Source organism: Dromiciops gliroides, chromosome 1 (genome assembly GCF_019393635.1).
Source record: "Dromiciops gliroides isolate mDroGli1 chromosome 1, mDroGli1.pri, whole genome shotgun sequence".
Lineage (NCBI taxonomy): Eukaryota > Metazoa > Chordata > Mammalia > Microbiotheria > Microbiotheriidae > Dromiciops > Dromiciops gliroides.
The window spans coordinates 152,185,685-152,200,879 of NC_057861.1; the positions used below are offsets into that span (position 1 = coordinate 152,185,685).

At 39.2% G+C, this 15,195-nt stretch overlaps 1 protein-coding gene across 1 annotated transcript in view; it reads right to left on the minus strand.

The window, feature by feature from the left end:
• The window catches only part of SLC26A7 (solute carrier family 26 member 7), a 191,476-nt gene that overhangs the window by 106,220 nt on the left and 70,061 nt on the right, over positions 1-15,195 (minus strand). Inside the window, exon 4 of the mRNA XM_043976873.1 lies at positions 13,963-14,127. Coding sequence (XP_043832808.1) covers positions 13,963-14,127 — 165 coding nt within the window. The remainder of the gene's footprint in view (positions 1-13,962; positions 14,128-15,195) is intronic.

Consider the following 15,195-nt stretch of genomic DNA (forward strand, 5'->3'; position numbering starts at 1 on the left):
AGCAAAATGTGGATGATCGCTTATTAGCCATCTTGTAGAGGGAATTCTTGTTCTGGTAAAGAATGGACCAGACAGCCAGTGAAGTCTCTTCTACCTCTGAGATTAAGCATCTCTCCTCTTAATGAGGCTAATAAGATAAATAATCATATCTAACATAGATACCATTTTGGGTCTGCTATAGTTGACTTGCTATATTTCTCGTTATGCCTAATATATAATTATTGAGATCAGAACTTTGCTAGCTGAAAGAACATTTTCATAAGAAATGAAACAGATTTGTTGTTGTTGTTTTTTTAACTTACATGAGTCTCAGTTTTCTTATCTGAACAATAAGGGAAATGGACCGTAACATCCCCTCCCAGTTCTAAAATTCTGTGCCTTTCTGCCTGGAATGAAATGTTATGTGCTACTCATGGGCTTATTTGCTTTACATATTTCACTGGTTTAAAGCAAAGACTATAATGACCAAACCTGACCCTGAATCAGATGTATGAAAATACACTCCCATCCTTTCTTTAAAGAAGTAGAAGTAGAAGACAAAGACTGCAGAACACTAATTGACTCGATTGATGTGCTGATTAAGTTTGCTGAACTGCTTTTTTGCCTTTTTTACTCTTTATTATAAGGAATAATGGTTCTCCTAGTGGGTGAGGGGGAGAGATACTTTGGGGATAAAGCTATAAAGGCAAGAAATATCAATAATATTTTGAAAAGCAAAGATTAAATTGTATTCTGCCTTAAATAAAATAAAAGGAAAAAATAGATGTAAACACAAGCCATCAAGATTACCTCCCCAAAAGAGTTAACACAAATAAGATGTAAAGAAAACATTCAAATAAGTCTCATCCCCAGAGTCTCTCTTTCTATCAGCACAAGCAAAGCCCAAAGGGGAAAAAAGACAACATTCCATCTATTAAGAAAGCTTCCATCCCAACATTCTGATCAGTAAATGCAACCCACATTGGGAATAAATCCATTGGCTGCCCCTGCAGGGGACAATTTTAGCCTGAGACCCAAATCTTAGCTGGGGGAAGCATGGTACAAGTTAGAAAGCCAGAGGCAGAATGGGTATATGAAACCTTTTTGGAGCAAACTTGCAACTCAGCATTCCAAGGCCCAGGTGGCATCCAGCCATCCCTTGTTTAGAAAAATGAGTTTAAGTTGAATTACTTGAATACTGGATTTTGTGGTGATGCATTTTTTCAGTGACTTGTGGGGGTTGGAAGGAGAATAGCCCAAGATGGTTGAGTTGCAAAAATATTTGCTCTCTGATCTAGAATACTAGGGTAACCTTTGTTACAAATTCCCATATAATTGTTCCATGTCCGAATTGGACCTGCCACATTGTCTGTTCCCCACATCACTGATTGAATCAAGCTGGACCTCAGCAATTCCTCTTCCCCACCCCCATCATTTACTCCAGCCATTTTTCAGGATATACTGTGATGCACAAGAAAAATGTCACAATATCTACACAGAAAATTCAGGACTTAATAAATCACTAAAGTACGTTCTTTATTCCAAAATCCCAAAGGTCTTATGTTTTCAAAGGAGATTTGTTCTCCACATAGAAATCTCATTTGTACATATTTAATTGTGATCTCATTCTCTATAAAAGAAAATGTTTCATTGGCTCAGCTTCTCTTTTGACGTTTCTATCCCACTTTATTAACATTCTTGGTTCCTGCTTTTCAGCCCTAAGGGGTGTCCAAACCAGAAAAGTGCTTGTAGTTAAGTGTGTATATATTAGGGGTGGAGGAGGGGATGGGGGGGGACACATAGTGGGGGGAAATGAAATTGTTTTCCAGTACTGAAAGGCTACATTTTTAAGGGGAAAATAAAACTTCCAAGAAGGGTAGTTCAAATGTATTGCCAAACTTGTCTTTTGCTCTTTGGTCCAATGTATAGAACTGTACACAATTATGCAGTACAGTATGCATATAAAACTGATGTCATGGCAACCAGCTTTGCCAAATTCATTGTATGCTGCTGCTGATTGAGATACTGGCGCCATCTCAAAGAAATCCACATGTGCTAATATGCACTAGGAATTTTTGAAATTTTTATAGTGCCTTTTGGGGAAAACATCCTTTCCAGTAAAAATGATACTTCATCATTTCTCGATGATATTTTGAAAAAAATTATTTTAAAACATGATAATTTTCACCTATTTTAGGGGGTGAATAAAAGTATTAGGGTAAATGTTTTAAGGAAGTCAAGGACATGTAAATTTGACAAAAAAAGCAGAATCCTCAAGAAGAAAGTATTTTCTTTGTGCCTCTAAGACAGCCGTTCTTTTTTTTTTTTCATGTATTTATCACAGTATAAATTTTATGAGACTGGTTTGTACTGAGGTTTCTCTTATGCCCAATAGATGGCAATATTCCTTTAAACTGAAATCCTATACAAAATATCTAGGATATTCCAGTTCAACCTAGAGATCAAGATTACACAAATTGACTCTCCAATGTTCTGGCTCTCTCTCTCTCTCTCTCTCTCTCTCTCTCTCTCTCTCTCTCTCTCTCTCTCTCTCTCTCTTCATTTTGTCCTTTGGCACCAAACAAAACAGGTCTATCTCTCTTCCACACAATACTGCTTCAAAAACTTAACAATAATGTCTCTTCTCCAGAATAAACATCTTCAGTTCCTTCAACTGATCTGGATACGACATAGACTCAATATCTTTGCCATTCTGGTTGCCTTCCTCTGGATGTTTTCCAGTCTTTTCTAAACTATAATTCTTGTTCTTGTTCTTGTTTGTCCTTCATTCTCAAAGAGGACCATACCAAATGTCATGACTTGCAGTGAATTGGATTTAAGTGAGGCAGGGCTGGGCAGAATCACCCAGTTCGCTCTCTCCTCTAGAGCCATCAGGGTTCAGTGGAACAATATACATCAGAATGACTGGAGGTGGCCCTGGATGTTTGAGGGAATCAGCATTAAGTGACTTACCCAGGGTCACATACCTAGTCAGTGTCAAATGTCTGAGTCCAGATTTGAACTTGGGTCTCCTTGACTCCAGGGCCAGTGCTCTATATGCAGGTGATTTGACAAGAGCGAAACTATACCATCTGCTTTCTCCTATAAACTATGACTTCCAAGGAAAATGGAGACTAAGATAGTTATTTAGCATTTTGGGATGCTGTGAGAAAATGGGTAGTTGTCTAACAGTCAATCATACTCCTCCTGACCTGTTTTTAGGACAAAGATCTCAGCTCCCCTCTTCCCCCTCTGGCTAACAAAATCACATGGTTCAAGGAGCCCTGGTCTCAATAAGGTCTGCTCCTGAGTTGTGTCCACATAAGGAAGAATAAGGTCCACTCCTGGGTTATGCCCATATAAGGAAGAGGGATGGGAATACTGCATTCCAATTTTTGCGCGTAGATTGTAACCCTTGAGTTACAATCTTGAGACCAATGATGAAGAAGAGGAGTGTCCATTCACATTAGGGACTAGGGTTTAAAACAGGGCCTGCAAGCCCCCTTTTTTTGCACCCACTAGCTGCACACTAGGGTGCCTCCTTCTCACAAGAAGGAAATAAAAGAGCCTTTGTCACATAGCTGCTGAGTTCTCGAGAATTATTGAGAAAAGGATTGTTTTCCCTCACAGATGCTAAATTACACTGTTGACTCATATTGAATTTGCAGTCCACTAAAACCTTGAGATCTTTTTCAAGCAAAATGCTTCTAACCATGACTCACCCATCTTGAACTTGTTGAGCTGAAGAAGCTATAGGTACACAGTTTCCCTAAACTATCAGTTTAAATAGCCCTGCCAAAGAAAGGAAATACTATTTATCCTATAAGGTCCAATTAAAAAAACAACCTCCGTATAAGGTCTCCCTTTATCCTCTAGTTGAAAGCAGTTGTTTCTCTTTGGAACTCATAGCATTTTGTATCTTTTCTAATCACTTACATTCTAATTTTTTAATAGTTATTTGTGCACACATTTTATCTCCCCTACTAGATAGAGTCATTATGGCTTCAGTAGGGGGCAGATCATGTAAAATAAATCCCCCTTAGTTCCCAACATGGACTCTTTGATCCAGTGACGCTGGCCTCCTGACTGTTCCACAAACGTATCACTCTATCTCTTGGCTCTAGGTATTTTCTCTGGCTGTCTACTTTGCCTGGAACACTTTTCTTTCCTCTGCTCCACCTGCTGACTTCTCTGGCTTCCTTTAAGGCCTAACTAAAATCTCATCTTTTATTAGACACCTTTCCCAACTCCTCTTAATTTCTTGTCTCTTCCCTTTGTTAATTATTTCCCATTTATCCTATATATAGCTTGATATATGTATGTGTATTTATTTGTCTCCCCTGTTTGATTTTAAGCTCCCTGAGGGGAGGGACTGTCTTTTGCCTCTTTTTGTACCCCTAGTGCTTACAGTGTCTGGCCCATAGTGGGTGCTTAATAAACATTTATTGATTGACTATTTTTAAAAAGGTAAAGATGAAGGAAAATGAATCTTAGAGATTGATAAGATAGTGCAGGTGGAATAAATTTAAAGCTGGGCAAATAGTTCGATTTTTCTGAAATGCTGTGATATATGTTAGAAAAGATAGATTGAACATGAATTGTGGAGAGCCTAGAATGCCATAAATAATATTTGCATTTAATTCTATATACAATCAGGAAACTTTGAAGGTTTTTGAAAAAAGGGTTGGTATGATTTAATTTGTGCATTGAGAAGATTGCTCTAGTAGCTTTGGATGGAGGAGACAATGGTGATAGAAAACCATTTGAGATATCTTTACCATAGTCTAGATGAAAGCTAATAAGGATTTATTTGGGCACCTTAATACCATATCTCTGTTCTGGGATGGGTTCTATTCTCACCTCCCCAAGGTAAGTGATCCAGAGGCAACTTTAAGGCTTTCATTTCTTGCACTGATTACTCCAAAACTGATTATACTAACTACATACCAATGACCCCATAGTAAACCATGCACAGTTTGGTATTCCATGGGTAAGTATAACTCTTAGCAAAGCACATGTTTTTGACTAAGCAATGACCTCATCCACCAACATGCCAGAAAACAACATTTTACTGTATTAACCTCAAAACAGACAGGAGCTGGGTATGTGTATAAATGGGCCAAAGTGTTATACTCTCATAAACAAAGAACTTCCCTTCTCAATATCTTATCATCACAATGCATAGTGAAAACCACCCTAATTAAAAGTAATATGAGGGGGCGGCTAGGTGGCGCAGTGGATAAAGCACTGGCCCTGGATTCAGGAGTACCTGAGTTCAAATCCGGCCTCAGACACTTGACACTTACTAGCTGTGTGACCCTGGGCAAGTCACTTACCCCCCATTGCCCCGCAAAAAAAAAAAAATTGAAAAAAAAAAAGTAATATGAATTCAGCTTGGAGCCAATTGTCCACAGCCCCCAAATCTCTAATTCTGCTACCATTTTATTACAAGACCTTGGTTGCCAAATTAAGCTAAGAGGTGGAATGGGAAAATTTAGCCTAAAGAAAATAAGACCAGAATGGGAGGAAGGAGGCTATTAGTACTTTTCAAGTATTTAAAGGGGTTTCATAGGAAAGATAGATTAGAGTTGTTCTATTTGGCCCCAGGGATCATGGGCAGGCATACTAGTTAGAAGTCAGGCAGATTTAAATTCAAGGAAAGGACAAATTTTCTTGATTATTATGGACCACCTTCATGAGCAGATGGGAAAAATAGGGAGTCATCAATCTCTGAAGGCTTAAGGGCAAATTCTAGAATTTGTGTCTAAGATATTGCAGAGGGGATTCCCACTTCACCTAGAAGGTTGGACAAAATGACTCTCAAGCTTCTTTGAAACTCAGATTCTGTGGTTCTGTCAAAAATTGCTTTCACATCTCTGGCACTGTGTTCATCAAAGAACAAAATAGAATCTTATTTACCACCTACATAACAAGGGTATAAAATGACAATTTTACATGTCAGGAAAACATTTTGAGCTCATTACCTAAAAGGAAAATGTGAAAATACTGAGTATGTAAGCCTCCAGTTATATACATATATATTTAAATGTCACACACAGAGATAGACACAGCAGGGTGGGGGAGGAGAGATAATGAAAGAGAGACAGAGACAAAGAGAAAACAGAGAAAGAGGAGAGAGGGGGACAGAAAGAAGAGAGAGAAAAAGAGAAACAAGAGGACAGAGAGACAGAAGAGGGGGGAGGGAGAAAAAGATAGACGGAAAGGGAGAGAAGAGAGGAGGGAGGGAGAGAGAGAACAGTGAAAGGAGAGAGGGACAGAAAGAAGAGAGAGAAAAAAGAGAGGCAAGAAGGGAAAGACACATAGGATGGAGGGAGGAAGGGGGAAGAGAGACAGAGAGAGAGAGAGAGAGAGAGAGAAAACAGAGAAAGAGGCAAAAGGGGGACAAATAGAAGAGAGAGAAAGACAAGAGGGGAGACAGAGACAGAGGAGGGAGATAATCCTATGATCCTATTGCAGATATATAATTTCCATTTAGAAATTATTATGGTATTTTGAACAGGACCCTAATTACTTACTTGATATCCAGGAAGTCACTTAAATTCTCTGCGCTACAGTTTCCTCATCTGTCATGTGATGATATGTAATCTCCTGTTTTAACTCAGGGCCTATGCCAATAGACTAATCCCACCCTTTTACACCTCTTGCTCTTGCTCTTTGAATAATCATCAAATCATTATTACCACTGCTACTGGAAAGAACTGACGCCAACCCTCTGTGGCTCTACTCACAATCTCTGCCAGTGTCCTAGACCAGAGCTACCTTTCTCAGCCATCACTCCCCTGATAATGTTGTATCCATCCATTGGAATATAGGCTTCTTGAGGGCAGGTACTATCTCACTTTTACATTTGCATCCGCAGGACCTAACTCTGTGCCTGGTACATATTTTTTTAGTCATTCAGTCATGTCGGACTTTCTGTGACCCCACGGACCATGGCACATCAATACTGTCCATAGGGCTTTCTTGGCAAAGATACTGGAGTGGCTTGCCATTTCCTTCTCCAGTGGATTAAAGCAAATAGAGATTAACTGACTTGCAAGGGTCACACAGCTAGTAAGTACCTGAGGCCAAATTTGAACTCAGGTCTTCCTGACTCCAAGCCCAGTATTCTATCTGCTGAGTCCCCTTGCTGCCTGCCATATAGCAGGTACTTAATTGATACTTCTTGATTGATTTTAAAGATATGGCAAGATATCAAAGGCCTTTGATTCTGTCAAGAGAAAAAGCAGAAGAGGGTCCTGAGACATTTTCTTCTCAAATCACAGAATTCCGAACTGGAAGAAACCTCAGAGATTATGTAGTCCAAGCCCCCCTTTTGTGGTTGGGGAAAGGGAAACCCAAGGAAATTGTTACTTGTTAAAATAATACAGGTGGTTAAGGAGCAGAGCAAGGATTAAAATTGAGTCTTGGGTTAAAAATCCAGTGCTTTTTCCACCATGTGATGCTATGTCTTAATTTAGTCTTATGAGACTAAGTATCCATAATATATTATATCCCTACTTACTGTCTACCTTCTAGAATAAGTGACATTGTTTAAAAATCATTTTTTTCTGTTGGTCTAAGAAAACCAGTTCTTTCTGGGGGCGTGTTCCATGTGAAAAAAGAAATTACTTTTGTTTCCTGGGCATCAGTGTCCTCATTTGTCAGTTAGTTAATTAGCATTTATTAAGTGCCTCCTTAAGTGCTAGGCACTTCACTGAGCACAAAACAAAGAAGGGGGGGGTTGCAAAAACCAGTCCTTGCTCTAAAGGAGCTCAAAGTCTAATGGGGAAGTCAACATTCAAACAACAACCAAGGTATATACAAGATTAATTGGAAATAATCAAAAAAAGAAGGGTACTGAAATTAAGGAAGACCAAGAAAGGTTTCTTGCAGAAGGGGAGACTTGAGGGAAGTCAGGAGGCAAAGATGAGGAGAAAGAACTCTAGTCATGGGGAACAGCCAATGAAAAAGTTAGGATTTGGGAGATTTGCAAGAAACATTAAGAGAGCCAGTGTCCTGTCACTGAATGGCTGAATATATGAAGAAAAGTATAAGTATAAGAAGAATGGAAGGTAGAAAGGGACCAATTTATCAAGGGCTTTGAAAACTTAACAGAGGAATTAACAATTGATCCTGGAGGGAATAGAGGGCTACAGTAGTTTATTGATCTATTGACTAGTTCAATATGATCATGGATATGGCCTAACCTGTACTTTAGGAAGATCAAATTTGATGGCCACATGGAGAATGGATTACAGTAGGGAGGGCCTTGAGGAAAGTAAACCACCCAGTAGGCTAATACAAAAGTTTATTTGTAAAACCAATATGGTTGGATAGAAAGATCTCTGCAATCCCTTCTATCTATAATATTCTGTGGTTATTAACCAAATTATAAATGCTTTATGGGAAAGGGCCCTATTTCATTTGTATGCATGTGTATGGCCACTGGCATCTATCGGGGTTCTAAGAATATAGTAGATGTTCACTAAACACTTGGTCATCATCATATTGTGTTTTTTATATCAAGCCAATCCTAGGCCATGCTTCACCTCCCATCTAGAAATCTACCCAGACACCAAAGGCCTACCAACCAGGGGCAATTTGCTATATCTTCTGCTGTTGCCTTATTTCTTCCCTTCAGAGACTGGATTTCCAGAGTCTAAGACTCACTTCACATCAGAGATTTCATCCACTGAGATGCCCTGACTGTCATGTGAGTGAAAATGTACTCGCCTCAACCCATTATATCTAGACAGCCCCAGACCATGCTACATATGTAATTTAGCCGCCTCCCAGGACAATGAGATCTACCCACTCCCCAACACAATACCCTATATAAACATCTTCCATTTCTTGCTCTTGGAACAAAAACCAAAGCAATATTATCATGCCTGTAGCAAAGGATATGAGAAACTATTGCCCTCTGGCTCTCTACCATTCCATTGATTTTTCAAGCTGCCTAATGCTTAAATGAAGGGTTTGAACCAGATGGTTTCTGCGTTCCCTTCCAGATCTCAGTCTATAATCTTATGATGAAGCCTTCTCCCCTCCTCAGCCAATAGCCATGGATAGATGACCACATAGAATATAACATGGTCCTGTCTAGGGATGGCTAGATGTAGTGGAGTAGGTGAATTTGTACTCACACTAACCCAGTAAAACAACTCAGCTCTCTACATGTTATGTCTGCCCATTAGACAATAAGTTTGTTGAGGGCAAGAATTGTTTGGCTTGAATCTTTTTATATCCCATGCCTAGCATAGTGCTTGGCACTAGTGGGTACTTAATTAATCTTTGAATCATAAGTTCTAAAGATACATCAAGATATCAAAGTTGTAAGATTGTTTATGCTGGCCTGTCACTGCAGAAGCTCTGTCTGCTGACAAAGATGGCAAATGTTTATAACTAAGAGTAATAAAAAGGTGACTGAATCTCAGAGAAGTTAAGTGATTCATTTAGTCATACAGTTGACAAGTGTCAAAAGTAGGATTTGAACCCTGATCTTCCTGGGGCCCCACATTCAATCCACTATACCCTTAATTCTAAAACTAGTGCCCCCAAGGCTAATATAGAAATATGTTTTGCATGCTTTCCCATGTCTGATTGATGTCATATTGCTTGTCTTCTCACTGGTATGAGAGTGTGTAGGAAGGAGAGAATTTGGAAGTCAAAATTTTAAAAGAAAACAATAATAATTAATTAACTAATTAAAAATTTTAAAAAGATACTACCTACAAAATACAGACAACAAATCAATAATTTGTTGTCTTAGAAAACTTTGTTAAGTTCTTATACCTGTTAACTAGGATTTGTTTGAAAAGGAACTTTTCAAATGTTTAAACATTCTTTTGGCCTGCCAAATGCATGTCAGAGATATGACAAAACTGTAACACATCCAGTGTGCTTTTCTGAAGTGTCTGCCTGGCAGAACTAATCCATCACATGGCACTAACAATGGGGCTTCACAGGAAACAAAAGGCAATTCTACCTCAGCAGGGTTTCAGCAGCATGGCACAGACACAACATGGAGAATGAGGGGGACAAGTGACCCATCACCCAGAATTATTAGAAGTCCTTATAGATAATAGGGTCTCTCAGGTGAAAATGTCCAGAAGATCACAGGGACACTTGGTGAAGCTGATCACTGTGTGGCAGGTTCTGTCTCTGCTTTGCCTCTGCCCAAATGTTAATGCAAAGAATTAATAAAGATGAATGAAAAAGCATTATAAAGTATTTCCCTGATGCTAGGTATTGTGCTAAGCACTGGGAATACAAATACAAAAGTGAGGTAGTCCTTGTACTTGAGAAGTATTTACATTCTAATAGAAGGGGAAATAAAAAAATATGTATCTGTATCTGTATCTATACCTATACCTATATCTATATGATGTATATGTAGTATATACATATATATTTGTGTATGTGCATGTATATGTATACATACCTATGTGTATATGGGTACATATACATATGGATATAGATATATAATTACAAGTCTGGTCAAAAAAAGAAATAAATCCACTAGTATGAGTAAATTTCCATAACCTTACTACTGGTAATCAAATTGGCTATTTGCTACTCAATATATTCCATAAGTTAACTTGAACTATCCAAAAGTGAAATGGGCTTCCCTAGGACGTAGTGGGTTTCTTATCCTTAGAGGTCTTCAAGCAAAGGTTAGATTATAAATAAATGAATGTCTGTATTGGGAATCTTTGGGGCATGGAAAAGACTAGATGGGTGCTGAAGTCTATTCCAACTAAAATTCTATGATTTTGCAATTCTGACGAAAATTCTGAAGTCATATGTAACATCTGACCTAAGCAATTTAGCATAAAAACTAAATAAAACCTTTGCTTTTGTTTAATCTGCAGTCTAGTTAAGTTTATACTGATTTCTGGTGTTCAACTTCCTAGATAAGTTGACCATCTTGATTGGTTTTCCAATCTCTCCATCAAACAAAGGCATTCCTGGTCAGGATATTGCCCATGAATTAGACTTTGAGGACAGTTATCAGTTATGAATTCTTAAATAAATTCCTGGGCTATGAGGTTTTCCTGATTGAGCCTGTTGTTCAGTCAGTCCAAAGCATACTGTCAACCCCACAAAGTAGTATGAGGTCGAATCATTGTCATGTGTTCAGACATAGCTATGTCTTCTTCCCACTTGACTGAAAGCTCTTTGAAAGTAAGGATATGATATCCCCAGCACTTGGCCCGGTGCCAGGTACATCAGGCACTCTATGAATACTTGTTGATGACTCATTGGCACTTTGAAAGCATAATCCTCTATATATGGAATGTCCCAGATGATGATGAATTAAAGTCTTGCAGATGATTAAGATTATATTCTGGCATTAATTTCCAGAGTCTGTGATATTCATCCATAAGAATGAATTTAAAGAACAGACTGATCAGTGATGGGCTTACTGCTCAAACCTGCTTTATCCATTATAAATACTTATAAGATCAATCTACAGCTATGCACAAAAATTAATTATTAATAAGTATATCTAACCTGGACAAATTATAAAATTGTGACTTATGAAAAATTATAACTATGTGAAAAATTATAAGTTTAGAGAAATTATAATTGGGCCATAAGTCGCCATTCAAATGTAAGAATATTTTAAATGACTCAGTCTGATTTCGGGGGCTAATCTGACTGGAGGACTAATCTGGGGACTTTTGACTACTTTGCTATCTGACTTCGTTAATTTAATATGGGCCGTTTATAAAGTTCCACCACACTGCTCCACTCCCAAATTGATAAGCACAGGATTAAGAAGCCTCTTAACTAAATAATCAAAGCAGAGTTTATTTATGAGATACTATTTAAAATTAGGGATACAGGGAAATAAAATGTACAGCCTGACTGCTTTCCTGCGGTCTCTTTCCACTGAGTCTCTTTGGAACTTCTTGAATACAATAAGGGCCTTAGCCACCTCTCGCCTCAGGGCACGTTACACTTTATTCTAACTCCAAGCCCCTTTCACTTTGTAAATCCCCCTGCTTCTAACTTTCCTCTCCTTACTACCACCGCTGAACCCCTGTGTTTCTCTCTCACTGACCTTCTGTCTGTCTGCTCTGTCAGCCAGCCCTTCGGCCTCTCATTTCCCTGCTCCTTGTCCTTCATTACTGTTCGTCTTGTCCCCGTCTTTGGAGCCCAGTCTCTAGTCTGCCGCACTCCAACCTTTCTAATCTTGTCAGCAGCCTCCAGTTCTTTTCTCAGTCCCCAGTCTCTCGTCTGCCAAATGATCCTCTTTTCAGCCTCTCTCGTCCGCCCCGGTCCAACCAACCCCCCTGCTGTCTAACTCCCAGGTCTATATATACCTTTCTTATCTCCACTCAAATCTTGGGGCTTCCTGTGCCCCCATAGACCAAGCTAATCTGCTAGCCAGGGCTGCAGCTGGTTGTGGGGAGGGGGTGTGCTCGAGCAGCTCCTGTCTCAGCACAGGCTATCCGGGATCTTTCAGATAGCTCCGCTCAGGTCGGAGGGAGCTGGGGGCTTTTTTCCCCTAGCTGTCTAACCTGGCGTCTTTTACAGCCCATGGGGCTTTTGGGCTCAGCTGAAGCAGAGGGGGAGGGGAAGAGACCCTGAGGGCCTAAGGCTTTCTAATCTCAGCCTAAAGGTAGGGTCCCCAAATCAAAATAAATTTCCACAGCTAGAAGGGACCTCCAAGGCTGAGTAGCCCAACCCCTACCACTTTGTAGTAGAAGAAACTGAGGCCCAGGGGATAAAGTGATTTGTCTAAGGTCACAATGTAGTAAGCAACTCAGGCAGAATTTGCAAGTTCTCAGGCTTCAGATCTAGGTTTCATTGCACAACCACTGATGAACCCAAGTATGCCATCATGAAATAATCTTTAATATCACTAGAAGACCTGAGCTTGGGCAGATACCAGGCAAGTTTGGCTGACCCCCAAAATTTGCTGATTATACTTTAACTTATTCAGCAGGTGTCACAGTAAGGGAAAATTATGAACTCCAGGGGAGTCATGGTTCTTTAAGTCAAATTCCATGACAGTCTACTGCAGGGCAAGAAAATTAGACCAATGCACAAAACCCAACAACCCTTTTGCCCCCAGGGCCAGGTGGCTTGCTGCCGAATTGGCCATCTGAAGACGGGGTTCCTTCTGCCAATGTTTTACTGGGGTTCTGGCCGAAAGTCATGGGAAGAATTTTATATGGCATATGGTTTTGTTAGGAAACTGGGTCAGTCTTGGGTTAGATGGTTAAAGAGTGAATTTAATAGCATGTTTGATTCTACAAAAGAAAAATAAAATAGACATTTGCTCTTATCCTTATCCAATTACAACATGGTTATAGTTTGCCTTGTAAGTGATTAATTTTAAATTAATCATTTCTCATTCTAAATTGTATTTCAAAAATCCTAGAATACCTTATTTGAACAAAGGATAGCTAGAGAGACAGTATAGCATGGTAAATAGATTGCTGGACCAGTAGTTTGGGAAACCTGAATTTGAATCTTGCCTCTGGTACTTAAAGACTATGTGACTTTGAATGAAGCTACTTAAACTCTTTGAATCTGTTTCCTCATCTATAAAATGAGAATAATAATTGTGACACCTACCTTAAAGGGTTGTGTAAAACTCCAATGAGATTATGCATGGGAAGCCCTTTGCAAAACTTAAAAGTGCCATAGAAATGTTACCTGTTAATGATTATTGTTATTAGTATTAGTATTAGTATTTCACAGTGGAAAAAGTACTGAAACTGAAAATAATGGGATCTTGGTTTGAATTCTGGTTCTGTCACTTTCTGTGTGACCTTGGACAATCCACTTAACTTCCCTGGGCCTCAGTTTCCTCACCTGTAAAATGAGGGGGTGGAGCTAGATAACCTCTGAGGTCCCTTCCATTTCTAGATTTGTGATCCTACTATAGATATAAACCACATTCTTCACATTGAATTGAAGGTGAAAAAGCAAACAAAAAGGAAAAGGACACAACAAACTCACATAAAAGAATCCCAGTGGTCCTGAGATATAGGGCATTTTCATTCCAAGGAGATACTTGACTTGTGAGGTCACAACATGGGTGGCAGCTCCAGTTGTCATTGCACTGATCACAGGCTCGGTTAGCAAGAAAGTGGCACTGCCCAGATGTAGCACAAACATGGCGATCTAGGGAACCAAAGACAGGCAGGCATCATCTATAAGTCCATTTGAAGGCAATGCTCTTGAGCTCCTAAAATTATCATTTGATTAGAAAGCACCAGACGATCTGTAAGGAATAGGAAGATCCATTCACAGACCAAAAGCTCCCTTTGTCAGAAACTGACATCAGTACTGATGTGACATGAAACATATTGTACCAATTTGTTTTATGTTTGCTCCTAATCAAAGTTCCCCAAACTTTTAAATAAAATTAGGTGCAAAAGAAAAGTTCAGTTAAAGCTGTTAAATTTCCTGATTTTGAAATGATTTTCAAAAAAAAAAAATTAAGCAATGTCTATATACATAACAATAGCAATAAAGTATATAAAAACCACATATTATTCAAGAAAGGAAAAGGAAATTGACAGCAACCCATTGGTAATGATGAGCCTAATTCACTCCTTCACATCTGGTGGGCTTGAGTCTTCCCACACACAAAGAAAGGAAAGGGATTTTTTGAGACACCTCTAAAATTGTGAGACATAAGCCCCAGCTATTTTGGCTTTGTTCTCTCTGACAGCAGCTGAAGAAAGAAGGCTCCTTCATGGAGTTGATATTCTGCAAGTAGAAATGCAAAAAAGGAGAGAGGAGGAAATAGCCATCTAGAACCAACAAAGATTATGGAAGAATCCTTATAGAAACAATGGATCTTTCCCCTGACACTCCCAGCATTACTCCTCAGTCAAAGCTACGTGAATTTATTAACACACAGGTGAAGCAGTAGTGCATCAAATCCCATAAGATCTAGTAAGAATGGGAAGAACAAGGAATTCTTCTCCCATACCTTTATTCCTTCCTTTGAATTGTTCAGCCACTGTGGGAAAATGCAGGCTGTGCCTCACTGTGTCATAATACCTATTTTTGTTGTTCAGTCATTTTAGTCATGTTCGACTCTTTATGACCCCTTTGGGGGTTTTCTTAGTAAAGACATTGGAGTGGTTTGCCATTTCCTTCTCCAGCTCATTTTATAGATGAGGAAACTGAGGCAAACAGGGTGAAGTCACTTGCCAAGGCTTACATAGCCAGTGTCTGAGG